Source organism: Tiliqua scincoides, chromosome 1 (genome assembly GCF_035046505.1).
Source record: "Tiliqua scincoides isolate rTilSci1 chromosome 1, rTilSci1.hap2, whole genome shotgun sequence".
NCBI classification, from domain to species: Eukaryota; Metazoa; Chordata; class Lepidosauria; order Squamata; family Scincidae; genus Tiliqua; species Tiliqua scincoides.
This window is the reverse complement of record NC_089821.1, coordinates 91,239,277-91,253,428: the sequence shown is the minus strand read 5'-3', so window position 1 is coordinate 91,253,428 and position 14,152 is coordinate 91,239,277. Positions and strand designations below refer to the sequence as shown.

At 45.2% G+C, this 14,152-nt stretch overlaps 1 protein-coding gene across 9 annotated transcripts in view; it reads left to right on the top strand.

The window, feature by feature from the left end:
- GTDC1 (glycosyltransferase like domain containing 1) overlaps nt 1-14,152 on the top strand; it is a 254,561-nt gene that overhangs the window by 103,753 nt on the left and 136,656 nt on the right. For all 9 annotated transcript variants that reach the window (XM_066633059.1, XM_066633058.1, XM_066633078.1 and 6 more), the window contains 2 exons: nt 7,776-7,943; nt 11,810-11,983. In XM_066633059.1, the coding sequence (XP_066489156.1) occupies nt 7,776-7,943; nt 11,810-11,983 (342 nt within the window). The remainder of the gene's footprint in view (nt 1-7,775; nt 7,944-11,809; nt 11,984-14,152) is intronic.

Below are 14,152 nucleotides of genomic sequence, written 5' to 3'. Positions count from 1 at the left end.
GTGTGGTTTCCCGTACCCCAAGTGTACTAAAAGAACTGTTCTAGTGGTGGCGCTCCAAAGAAACAAACCTGATTTTTTAAAAAAAATTACTATTGCATAATTGTTCTAATCCTTCCAGAACTTGCATATTTTTGTTGTGATGTTAGTGCTGACTTTTTAAAGTATAAAATCTGCTACTTGTGGTGCTGCCTTGTGGGAAGTGCTTTTCAGTAACCACTGTGTAGAACAATGATTTTCAACCTTTTTCATCTCGTGGCACACTGGCAAGGCACTAAAATGGTTAAGGCACACTGCTTTTTGACAATTGACAAGGCACACTGTGCTGTCAATGGGGGCTCACATCCCCCAATGGTCCTATTGATAAATGACCCTCTCCCAAATTCTCACGGCACACCTGGGGACCACTCATGGCATGCCAGTGTGCCACGGCACAGTGGTTGAAAATGGCTGGTGTAGAAGGCTGTAATTGAACCTCAGTCAAGCATGGAGTGTAACACATTCATATGCTTAACAGATTTATGTTTGTAAGATTTCTAGATTTCTGTTTCTACATGATCCCTTGCAATTCCCTTGCTACTGATGAGACCTTGGTTCCATAGACCTGGAAGATCTGCCAGGGAATGCGTGAGATCATATTAAGGAACAGGGAAAGGGTGTCATTCAGTGGGTATTCTTAGAAGATAAACATTTTAGTAGGGGTAGGTCTGAGTATTGAAGAGAAATGAATAAAAGCACTCAAGCTGTTGAAGAGCATTGATGATTGAAAAGAGAAAAATGGCTTCTGCTGAGAATAGTAAAGAGGTGTTTTCATGTGCCTGTTGTTCTGTAGAGTTTCCTTCTCTTGCTGAAGCTATTCCTGGAGATTCCCTCATGATGTAATTTTATTCAGCCAAAGATGTTTGGTTAAAATCTCCAGGTTTGCTTTCAGTTGTAATCCGGAGTTTGATACTGATTCCTGGAGAAGCCAAATCAGTCCTGGAGGATTGACCATCTTAGTGGCCAAGAACAGGCCTTTGGTCTTTGTATGGCAGTTGTTCCCAACCTTTAGGAGCCTGCGGACCACTGAGGCAAAAATTGGAATCTTTGTGGAAATCATGCAACCCCTCCCCACGCCGCCCCCCCCTTAAAAAACCGAGGGAGCGCCTGGTAAGATGCTAGAAGTGCCCTCTTCGGTGGTCTATGGGGAATCATCTTACCAACCAAGTGCTCCTCCATGGATCTCAAGGGAAGGTGGAGAATGAACTACCAACAGCCATAGCTGACACTTTGGTAGTCTGTGGGGGGTGGGGGAAGCACTTGCTCAGTGAGATGCAGGAAGGGATAGAAGGCAATCATCCTTTTTTCCCTGAGACATTACAGACCACTTTGCAAGGTCTCACAGACCACTTGTGGTCCACGGACCACAGATTGGGAACCACTGTGTATGGAGAGGAACATAACTGCGTGAACTGGCCCAGAAGGTCTGAGTGAATGCTTGCATATATACACACACTTTTCTGTGTATTTTGGTTTCCATTCTTGGGTCACAGTGGGAAAGGAGTGAAGTTCTAATGTGTGTGTGTGGGGGGGAGTGTGGGGAATGGTGGTGATTTGAAGGAGGAAGGGCAGCCCAATCCTGCACTCCCAGCCCTCAGGACTGCAGAGCCGCAGGAAATGGCTGCCACTACAACTTGCGTGTGTTGTGGGCAGTGCCGGAGACTCCTCTGGAGAAGGGGACTTTTGTCCTCTTCCCCCGTGTAAGGGAAGTAACCCCACAATGGGGCTGCTCCATTCTACATTGACCCAAGGGTTGTCTTAAATTTTGAGCCTCCGTGTTGGGCCAGTGGCCTGAAATGGAGGCTCAGGATCCGGTGGAGCAAAGCTCCACCAGTCCCACCTCCTTCTCGCCCTGCTCCCTCCTCCCAGCCCTCTCCCTGCCTCCCCCTGCCCTGGAACGCCTTCTCCCCACCTCCCCCCTTTGCCCCCACCTACCTCTCCGCTGGCCATGGAGCTTTGGTGCTCGCCTAGCGCCGGTCAGTGCTAGACCAGCACCGGTGCTCCACCGGTGCTAGGACCCACAAATGTACCTTATGGCATGTTTGCAACAGCGCGCACCAGTGTTGAGCTAGCACACACTGTATAGGGTTGGGAGTTAGTCAGGTCAGGCAGAACCAACTGCTTCTTCTGTCAACTCCTTCACACAGTTCTTTAAATAACACTGCAAGGAGATTTTAAAATACTACTCACTTCAAACATGTGTAAGGAAATTTCCTTTTAATTGCAGAGGAGGGGACTCCTACAATACCAATTCCTTTTCTCTGGAAGAGGAAGGGGTTAATTCTGTGCTGTGTGGAATGCCCTCCCTTTGCACGAGACAGGGCCGGACTGCTGACGTTGTCTCCTCCACCAGGGGGCGTCCCGGTCCCCTGTCTGGTCCTGGCTCTCCAAGGGACTGGTCGGGTTTTTGCTAGCTCCAGTGAGCTTAGCATTTTCTACCTTTCTCCTCCTTCCCGGGTTATAGACAAACTGTACACCTTGCCAGACAAGGTACTCCAGTCCTTGAAAGTTCCAATGGTGGATGCTCCTGTAGCAGCGCTATCCTCCAGTGCAGTGCTTCCCTCTGAGGGCGAAGGGGGTCCCAAAGATGGTTGTAACAAAATAATTGAGGGCTCCCTCAAGCGCAACTTTGAGGTCACCTCCCACGCTCTGCGTGCATGGAACTGCGGGCCATCCGACTGGGATTCCACAGCAAGATTCAAGGGGCCCATGTGCTGGTAAGAACAGATAACAAGACCGCCAAGGCCTACGTAAGCAGGCAGGGAGACACCAGGTCTGCACAGCTGATGCAGGAGGCCACCAAACTGTTTCAATGGGCGAAGAGCAACCTAGCCTCTTTGCGGGCGGAACTTCTAGCACGTCTCCACCCAGAGGTGCCCACCATGATGGCTGCAAGGTTCGGCCACCCTGTCCTGGACCTGTTTGCAAGCAGTGAGAATGCTCAAGTAGCCAGGTTCTTCTCAAGGTCAGGCAGCCCAGGGGCGGAGGATGTCGACACCCTAAGGTACACCAGGCCAGAAGGGCTGCTGTATGCCTTTCCGCCTTGGTTTCTCCTCCCGCTGGGCCTCCGCAGGGTCAGGAAACTGGAAGTGGAAGTTCTCCTAGTGGCACCACACTGGCCACGCAGGCCTTGGTTCTCGAGGTCAGTTGTTGGACGAGCCAGGGTGGCCACTACCAGCACACACATCTACTGCAGCAAGGACCACTTCTTCATTCCAAGCCACAGATGATCCGGCTGACAGCCTGGCTGTTGAACAGGCATCGCTGTCCCAGAGCGGTTACCCAGACAGGGTTCTGAACAGCCTCCTGGCTTCTAAAAGAAAATCTGCCAATAAGGTGTATGGGTCTGCTTGGAGGCAGTTTGTGCATTGGACCAATGCTAAGGGTGTCAGTGCCACCAGGCCCAAGACTAAGCATATCTTAGAGTTCCTGCAGGAGGGTCTTGAAAAGCGCCTCAGCACCTGTACCCTCAAACGGCAGGTAGCAGCTCTGAACAGCATTTTGGGGGCAGGAATTAAGCGTAGCATCTTTGCGCACGCACATGTCAGGCGTTTCCTTAGGGGGGTAGCTCTTCTCAACCCCCCAACTGTACATAGGTTTCCTACCTGGGAATGGTCCTTTCTGCCATGTTGAAGGCTCCCTTTAAGCCCATGGCCACTGCCCCCTTGAAGGAAGTCACCCTTAAGACACTCTTCCTGGTTGCGATTACCTCGGCCAGGAGGGTGTCAGAGATAGGGTTCTTATCGATTAATGACAATCTTTGTGTCTTCCACCTGTCTTCCAAGGTGGTTCTGCACCCGGACCCTTCATTCCTTCCTAAAGTGAATTCCCTTTTCCATCGGTCGCAGGACATTGTGTTGCCCTCCTTCTGCCCGCAGCCGGTCTATAGGAAGGAAAAAGAGTGGCATACCCTCGACGTCCGCAGGGCTCTGCGTTATTATACAGAGCATTCCAAGAGCATCAGGAAAACTGACGCCCTGTTTATCACCTTTGCTGGCTCGTCCTCAGGCAAGAAGGCTTCAGTAGCCTCTCTGACAAGGTGGCTAAAGGGGGCCGTTGTGGAGGCATATGGCGCACTGGGGATAGAACCTCCTGAGGGTATCACTGCACACTCCACTTGGGGGGGGGGCAGCAACTTCCGCAGCCTTCTAAGGGGTGGCCTTGAGGATATCTGCAAGGCAGCCACTTGGGCCTCTCCAAATACCTTCACCAGGCACTATAAAATTGACCTGGCTGCCTCTGCTGAAGCTGCCTTTGGTAGAAGGGTCCTGCAAAAGGTTTTGCGGCAGTAGGGGGCCATCTCGCCAGGCCCACCCAGGCGATATGTAGCTTTGGCATATCCCACACAGTACAGAATTAACCCCTTCCTCTACCAGAGAAAAACGGAGTTCTTACCTGTGAATATCCTGTTCTTGGAAGAGGAAGGGGTTCATTCTGCTCACTTCTATCCTTGGTGAGATTCCCCATCTGCAGTCCCTCTGCGGCTTCCTCGTCGGCTGGAGGGTGGTAGTTAGGGCATCCTGAGGCCAGGTTCCCTACCTCTCTTCCACATTATTTTCAAGCCTTGCTGATCTCAGATGAGGCATTTACCAGGTGGCACTGTAGGCCTCCAGGGTGTTCTGTGGGCCGTGTGGGAAACCACAGTGGCGGTTTGGAGGATTCCTGGTTCTTGCTCTTCAATCCAGACAGGGGACCGGGATGTCCCCTGGTGGAGGAGACAACGTCAGCAGTCCAGCCCTGTCTCATGTAGAGGGAGGGGCATCCCACATAGTACAGAATGAACCCCTTCCTCTTCCAAGAACAGGATATTCACAGGTAAGAATTCCATTTTTTTTTCTCCACTGTGGACTCCTTTACTAATCACCAACTGCTGCTATAGACTAAAAACCTTTTCCCTGGTAATTTGGTAATGCATAGATGTGGGAGTGATGACACAATTGGATATTAAATTGAACCAACAGAAACCTTACTTAGGATAGTATTAAACAGGCAATGTAATTTACTTAAATATTCTACTGCTTATGAGGTTACTCTAATACCAGCCCTCACAAATGACTACAAGTTCCCTAAGTAGTAGGAAGTCCAATCCTAATTACAGTCAGTTCTCATTATCCACTAAGGTTTGGTTCCTGAAAAACCTAATGGGTAGTGAATTCATAGATAACAATCCTATGGAATCCTGTGGGGTCAGTGGGGTTAGATACAGGAGGTATCCTGGGGGGGGGGAAGGGGTACCATCAGAAGAATCCAGCAGAGACCCTCAGGACACCAGCAGAGTGCAGCAGAAAGTGCCAAAATACCTCTGAATCCTGCAGAAATCTTTCAGAGGCTGCAGGGACCTTCAGAATGACATCTTTAACCAGCACAGACCCCCTTTAAAATGACTGGCAGAAGCTTCCGCCAGTCATTTTAAAGGGATCAGCGCTGCTCATGGGTGCCATTCTGAAAGTTTCTGCAGCACCAGAAGTTCTCTACATAGTGGACAATGAGAACCGCGGCACAGATGAGAGAAGGTGGCAATTCTACCCCTTGCAGATAAGCCAATTCTCAGATAACAAATTCACATATAAAGAGAACTGACTGCAAATCCCACAGTGTAGTGGCACCTGTGCAGTTTCCACTGTATCCTGCAGGAGATTTTGGGTCACTGGAGGCCTCCTTGGGGTAAGAGAACATTAGTTAACTTTGCCTTGGGGTAACCCCCAGCAGCTCCCATGGGTCAACTCAGACCTGTGCCAGCTCAGTCACTGGTGCAAATCTGCCCTGACCTGGGAATACAAATCAGGATCAAGAATGGGGTCAGGATTCAGAGTGCAGCTGAACCCTCTCCCATCCCAGGCCTGATCCTCCCTCCACCTGCCCTATTCCAACTCCTGCACAGCCTTACCTGCTCCAGCGGGTCTTTGGCTGTCCACTGGCATGTGGGAGGCTGCTTTAGCCTCCCTATCAGCGGCCCAGCAATGTACCCCAGCCACGACCACCGCAAAGCATGGTATATCAACACCCAGTCAGCATAGGACTGATCAGTGGTGAACCTCCCCAGCCCCATGCCCTGGGGCAAAGGTCCGTGTTGGTGCGCCCCCATAGGATGTTGCCGCCCCCTGCGCACAATCCGCACCCCCACTCACCTGAAGCTCACGGAGCCTCGCGTGACTGTAGACTGCATCGGGGAAGCTTCCAGAAAAACGGAAGCACAGTTTCCGACCCCATCAGGACCCTCAGAGAGGCTTCCGCAGGGTCCTAAAGGCTTGCACCCAGTGCATTTGCCCCATCAAGTATAATAGGAGGTCTGCCACTGGAATTGATCTGTTTGATAGCCTATTTTAGGAAGCCCATATGAACTGCACTGGGTGAAGAAGTTTGTTCTCCCTTACTGCAGCCCAGTCTTTGTCACTGTGCCTGAATGGTAGCCAAGCAGGGAAGGAGGGGTTTGAAGCAGCTGTTGGTAGCTTATGAAATAAGAGACAGCACTAGGACAAAGTCAGAAAAGGTGGGAAATACATAGTTACATTTTTATATTTTTGAATGGAATCAGGGGGATGGGGCCAAGCTGCCAGATAACCCATTTTTGCCTGGCCCACAGGTGTACACGTTTGGTCCCTGTTGCGTATATGCGATATGGAGCAGAAATGGCTCTCACAGAAGTGCAGTGACTTTGTATTTGTTTCGTCCTTGGAGACTATGCAGGTGGAGCTGTATGGCTCTTCCCCTCTTGCCATGCACAAGTTAGCCATTGAGACACAACTCAAATTTGTTCTGGAGGTTTTATTCTAGAATCTCTGGAGATAATTACAGTAGATTAAAACTGTATGCTAAATAATAGGCTAAACAGTAAAGAATAAAATTCTGAATACAAGTTGTGAGCATAATTAACGTGGGTTTGAAAAGAAAATGTGTATATTGGTAAGAATTTCTTTGGGTTTGCCAGGGACCTTCATTGATAGTTGGGTTTACCTTCCCATATCTAGGCTTTTTATTACAAGTTAAAACAGAGGGTAGTTATGCTATATCTGTAACATTAAGTACTAGATTATGTACTTTTAATTGTCCTTAAGAGCATCTTCAAGTGATCAAGTTTACATTACGAGTGGTGCCGGTGTTGTATAATTGGAAGAAGATGACCCTCCCCCCCCCCCGAATTCTGCTCATAGTATCCTGGTAATAGATAGGGGAGAATGAAGAAAACAGCAGTGGCTGTGGATAATACTGAATAAAAATACGAAAAGGAAATCTAAACATGAAAAATAAAAACCATGCTAGATATGTCTGTTGCATAAATCAAACGGTTTTATGTCATAACATGAACATGTGCCATACCAGCTCATATATTGAATTTCAGTAGTTGGTTGCATAAAGAAGTAAAGTGTAATGAAACTGGCAAGCAAAGTATTCCCCAGTCAGCCTTATCTTTGTTCCATTTGTCCTTCAGACGCAGCTTTTCTTGCGTTTTTCAATAAAACCCATCCAGCTTCTTTCTTTTTTTTTTTTATTTTGCATCTCTCTGTAACTGAGCTAGGAAAACCAATGAGATTCAGTGCTTTTCTGGCTGAGTCCTTCGCAGCTGTTTTTTAAGAGATCAAAACTTAGAGTGCTGCTACATGGTATTAAGGCTTAGCTGCTGATGTGTCCCTATAGAGGTTATGTTTTTTTTGTGGAGAGAGTGATGGGAGGGAAGGGGTGAAGGGTGACACTTTTGAGCAGGCTTGTAGACAGTAAACACTGCTTTCCTTGTTTCTTAGGATCCTCTTTGCAAGCTCAGTGCTTAACCTGACTGAACTCGTTGCCCTTCGGCCTGACCTTGGCAAATTGAAAAAGGTCCTTTACTTCCATGAGAACCAATTGACATATCCTGTCCAGAAATGTCAGGAAAGGGACTTCCAATATGGCTACAACCAGATTCTTTCATGGTAGGTGCATCTCGCACACCGTTGTGTTTTTACTTTATTTTATTGCATTTTCTTTTATGTATATGACTCCATGATTTATTTTTAATAAAACTGTGTGGAATCCCTTGCAGCATCCTTTAACTGGAGACAGACAGATGCACATATACACACTTGCCTTGAAAGTATCAAATTGAAGTTCCTTAATATACAAAGGTTGTAGAATAAGAAGTATATCCTGATGTTATTATGAGAGACTCATCGTACTCCCATAAATTGCACTAATTTTCAGTGTATACCTCATTCGTAATACATACAAGATGCTTTTGCTTTGAAAGCACTTAACAAAGGGGCAGTTAATCAACACAGGCTTAGCAATATCTTTTATTGCATCCAGCTGAAATTAAAATAGAGGTTTTCAAGGGAGTAAACAAAAATTAAAATGTACTGCTACAGTGTTTTTAGGGAGAGAGGCTAGTAAACATACCAGATAAATTCTTACATTTCTTTCATTGTGTATTCACAAATTGTGCAGTGGTAAAACACTTAGACATTTAAAAGGCTAAGGCCCTTTATTGTTACTTAAAACAAACATATTTCCTGAATATAAGTTAATGAAAGAAGTTAATAACAGCTATGGTGAAAAGCTTTGAGAATTAGGCGTTATACAAACCTAAAGTGAAAGTGCAAAGCTCAATTGACTTGAATTGAAATAAATTCATTTACTTGGTCTATTTCACACATTTGTTATTAGGAGAATTATTATAAACGTAGACTGAACATTTTAAAGCTAGATGTATAACACCTGCATCTTGGCATTGTAACTCAGATGAAAGACAAATAATGATCCCTATATATTTGGGCTTTTTTGTAACTCCAGTTCTGCTGTCGTTTACAAGACATTTCAGTTTTGCAGTTGCAATATTCTGAAAATATAATGAAATGGCTTTGCCCTGAAATGGTTCTTAAAATCAAACGACAGCTTATATAAAATATTCCTTGCCATTGTAAGAGAAGAAAAAGCTGTATCGTGAAAATGTTTTATGCCTTATTTTTGGTATAAATGCTGTAGTTCTCTTTATTATCATTATCCTTGTTACTATGAGACTTTCCAATAATTTAATTTTGTTAATTCCCCTAAGTTTATATTAAGGTATATATAAACCCTCACTCTGAGTCACAAAATACAAGGGCCAACTGTTGTGACTTATGGAAGCCATAAATGCTTGACATACACACATTTCTAGACATACAATTAGAAATCCCCTATTAGAACGGTGTGTGTGTGTTTATATTACATAATGCCCATAATTTTCGTTTTGGGAGAGAAAAAAACATGAGATGTGTTTTCTTCAATCCAGTAGCCAAGATTGACTATACTAAAGAGTGCAGTTGGTTGCTGCATGGGAGCAGGATTCTCACTCTTGAACATAGCCTAGCTAGAGTCAAAGCACTAGGTTTTGCAGGTGCCTAAAAGTGGCCTCCTCCCCTCAGATCCCTTCCTGCCAGCTAAACAGAGGCATCTCCTCCATTTTGCGCTCGCTGTCTGGAATAGCTCCGAGGTGATGGGGAATTTGCACAGTACTTTCAGGCGCCTGCAATACTTTGTACTTTGACCTCCCCTAGCTACACTACTGCTCTTGGATGTTAATATATGGGATGCAAACAGAAGGACAGATTACACAGGTCTGCAACCAAAAAGCTGTATCCATAATTTTATCTGATTCTTATGTTTTTTGGTGCGCTTAATTCGAAAATGACCACCGTTTTTTCCTGGGACGTCAGGTTTTTTCACAATCGAAATGTGCCTTGGTCAGACAGTAGCTGGAAATCGCTAAATTTCAAATTCATCATACTTGGGGGAAAAAAACTGAACATAATTATCTGCATTTAAATCAGGTTCTCGTTTTTTTTGTGTTACCAGATACCATTCAAACTCATGATAAATTATCTGCTCCACAGTTGCTCCACCCATATACAGGGTGTCCCCAGAAAAGTATACACATTTTAGTGAGCTCTAATTCATACGTGCTTCATTGTAGGAAACCTGCAACACATTTAAGGAAAGCGATTGAAGAGATGTGTGGAACAATCCCAGCACGCACATTGGCGGGTGTCTGAAGATCCCTTATAGCCTAAACCTATCCAATTTTCTAGGACTGACGCAGCCATGCCAACAGGGTACACACTGCATTCTGTGGTGGGGGGCAGTCACAGAGACCTCCTCAAGATAAGGGAATGTTGGTCCCCTTACCTTGGGGCCATATTGCAGCAGCTTTGAAGCTGGAAAATTAGATAGGTCTGGACTGTGAATCGATGGCAACGATGGGAAAAAATAGCAGCAGTAGATGAAGGGTAGGACTTGGTCTAGCAGTTGAAACTTTAGCAGTATATATTGCCCTGCCAGTATGCGGTTCGGTTAGAGAGATGTAAAATGTTGCAAAAAAGATGCTTTAGGTTTTTAGGGAGTCTGGCCCCTTCGCAAGGGTTCTTTCTTTTAAGCATTGGAGAGGAAATGGCTTGCTTCCTTTCAAATTAAATTCCCAAAGGGCTCTTTAAGCTGCCAGGGGAGCAGTGTCCTAGCAGCCTAAAGAATCCCAAACTGGGAGAAAAAATTGGGGAGGATGATGTGTGGCTGATGGACCAAATTGCTCTCAGAACAAAGCAACAAAGAGAACAGACCGAAACAGTAAACTGTCGTTGAGCAGGTCAGATGCAGGTCATCAGGAAGGTTCAGAGCTGTATAGGATGCCTTGCAGCTGAGCAAGTGGTTTGCTTGCTGTGCAGTTAGTCCCAGATCAGAGTGGTGAGGCCTGTAGTGCATTTTGATATGGATTCTTTCTTGTCGAATATTGTATCCAGTTTTGTCTCAGTGAGCCATGCAGGAAGTTTGGAAGAGGACAACAGTCAGAATCTGTATTCTATAGCATTGTTTTGTTCCTTTGAGAGGGATGCTAAATAAATGCGGGTTAATTCTTTTCCTATTCATCAATTGCTCTGTAGCACTTGAGTTTCCATTTTGGCAACCATAAATAAACCACGGAGCAGGGAAGGTAGGGGGAAAATCAAATTAACAAAAAATGTGTCTGCCTGCTATTAAATGTGTGACAGAAGCAAAAATGTTAACTTTTTCCTTCCTTTGTGTCCCTTTTGTTCCCATCTATTAGACAGAAACAAAACAAATCGGTTAGCTTACTTGTTGCCTTAGTTGAAGGAAAACATGTTGTTAAAAAAGAGTGTGTTGGGAAGAATGCGAGATTTCAGAAAATGGTTCCACTCCAGTTGTTGAACTGAAAAACATTAGAGCTCTCTACAAATATTTCCTTGCTTTTTCTGCTGACTCCTGCTGTTTTTGTGGGCAGTGTCAGTTTTCTTTCTTGACTATGAAGTAATGAGAATTACCAGGATGAATGACTTCAGCCCTGTGCAGAGAGTTAGAATGGTAGAAATGTTTGTGTTGAGGATGAGGAGAGGTTGGGATTGCTCCTACAGGCGTGTTCTAATCTCCATGCATTGATTGTGACTTCTGTATGGGCATCTATGTCTATGAGGCCAGCTGATGCAGTTTGCCTCAATGGCACATTGCAAGGGGTTCAAGTGGGGTACAGATTCAGGGTGCCTTTCATCCTAAGTCCATCATCATTGCCTCTCTCCAGCCCGCCACTGATGCAAACTCAAATTATCTACTTCCCACTCACTCAAATGAGAACCAAATCATTCCCCTCTTTACTGTACTCCTCACATGCTGTTGTCAACTACAGAAGTGTGAGACATTCAGTTTTATTTACATGGTTGTATGGACAACTTTTGTGAAACACTTTCTGAATTCTTAGGAAAAGTCCTGCTTAATTTCACTATTCACTCATAATTATTTATTCTCTGTAAATTAGTTTGGTTGCTGATGTCGTGGTGTTCAACTCCTCTTACAATATGGAGTCGTTCCTGACATCGATTGAAAAATTTATGAAGCTGATGCCTGACCATCGACCTAAGGATCTGGAAAAGTTAATCAGACCAAAGTGCCAAGTCTTTTACTTCCCAGTGAAATTCCCTGATGTGAGCAGGTTGGTAGTTTTTGAAAATGTTTTCTCTTTTGTGCCATATTTTTGTTTCAATTGGATTTAAACTGATAATTGTTCGCAGTTAAGTTAGAGCAGCATAAAGGAAAGAAGTGAAGCACCACTGTACTGGCACTTAATCAAATTGACTGCCCCATGACTGCTTTCAACCAAAAACAAAACTGCCGAAGAATCCTGTGGAAGAATCAGAATCTCCCAATATTTTGTCTACTTTGGGCCTTAGATGTTCTTTTGAGAGCAATCCTATTCCTTCAGTGGGATGGTGCAGCAGCTGCTGTGCTGGCCAAAGATGTCACAATGCCGTAAAGCACATTTGTGACACCGCACAAGTAGGCAGCGCCTGCAGGGAGCCTGACTGCTGGTAAAGGTAACTGTGCCGCTGAATGGCGCAGTGTTGGGGGAGGGTGATGGGGAGCTGGGGAGGGGGCATTTCAGGGCAAGGAGGATGGGGAGGGGCAGATCAGGCCCTGGAGGAGGTGGGATCAGTGGAGGAGGCCTCTCCTGCATCCTAACATCCTTCCCAGACCTCATACTGGACTTCTCGGATTTGTGCTAGAGAAATATCTGGTACAGATCCAAAGAGCCCCATAGGTAGGCTGGGGTTTTACCTGGTGTAAGGGGAAAATATCCCATTACCCTGAGTAGACCTCAGCCCTCCTTCTGTGTGGTCTGCCTGTGCCAGCACAAGTTAGGATTTGGTTTCCCATTAAAATTGGAGGCACGCTTCACAAAAAGCTGTTGTAGTATATTTGGTGATAGACTGAGCTGCAAATAAGGACCTTCCTGATTTGAATCTTGGCTGTGCTGTGAATTCTCACCAGGCAGCTTTGGGCAAACCACACTGTCTCAACCTTGGCTTTCCCAGCTGCAATATGAGGATAAAATATTTCTCTTACAAAGTTGTTAAAATAATAAATGTGACATATTTTACACATACAGAAAGTGCTATACAGATGCCAGTTATTATCAGTATTAGTATTTTGTTCTTACACTCAAAATGTGTGAGAGTTGCCCACCCTCAGTAGAATCCACTCCATGTGATCAGCATGAGCCTCTGTTTGGGGCATATCTTTGGGGTGGAAGAAGTAAAGACCAGAGCTGTGGTTCATGCAGAAATGTAATGGGCAACCAGTTTGAAGGATAAGTCACTCTCTAGATCAGGGGTGCCCAAACTCTGGCCTGGAGATCATTTGTGGCCCTCGGGGACTCCCAATCCAGCCTGCGGGGAGCCACCAGTCTCCAATGAACCTCTGGCTCTCTGGAGACTTGCTGGAGCCCATGCTGACCCGACACAACTACTCTCAGCATGAGGGCAACTGTTTGACCTCTCTCATGAGCTGTGGGACGAGGGCTTCCTCCACTGCTTGCTGTTTCTTGTCTGTGGTGCAGCAGCAAAGGAAAGGCCGACCTTGCTTTGTGCAAGGCTTTTTATAGGCCTTGAGCTGTTGCAAGACCTTCATTCATTCATATAAGTTCACTCTCTAACATATTCATGTATGTAAATTTATGTAAATCTGAAATGTAAATTAATTCTTTTCTTTTTTTCCCCAGGCCCCTGACACAGTGTCAGAGATGATGTGGGCCTCCTGCCAAAAAGTTTGGAAACCCCTGCTTTAGATAAGGAATGATAGAATGATTCAATAGAACCCACGATAGAGATGTGGTCGCAATACCTTTCCCAATGGCCAGAGTACTGAAATGTGAAGAGGCATATCATGCTGACTTCTCTGTGGGTACTTTGCAGCCTCAGAAGCCATCAGTCATTAGTTAATTAATTTCTCATGGCACACTAGCAGGATTTTACTAGTTTGGAAATTACTATGTTAAATACTTGGAAGGATAGCCACTCTGTGTGGCCTTATAGTTTTCTTTGGAAGTTTTGTAGCCAATTCAACAATAACCTAATTCTAAAGCATAGTAATTTTGGCTATATTTATTTACTGCTGAAGATATACTGAGGCAACAAATGTGGCAAGAAGTGAAGTAGTCTCAGGTCAGGGGCTTTATGTCAGCTAAATCAATTGTGAAGGATTTTTTTTTTTTAAATGCAGCTTTTTAAATTAAGTTGTATTGTAAAAGACCAACAATTTAACTTTCTTCAATGTATTTCTTTTGAAACAAAAAAAAAATTTTAACAGCGGTTTTTGTTAAGAG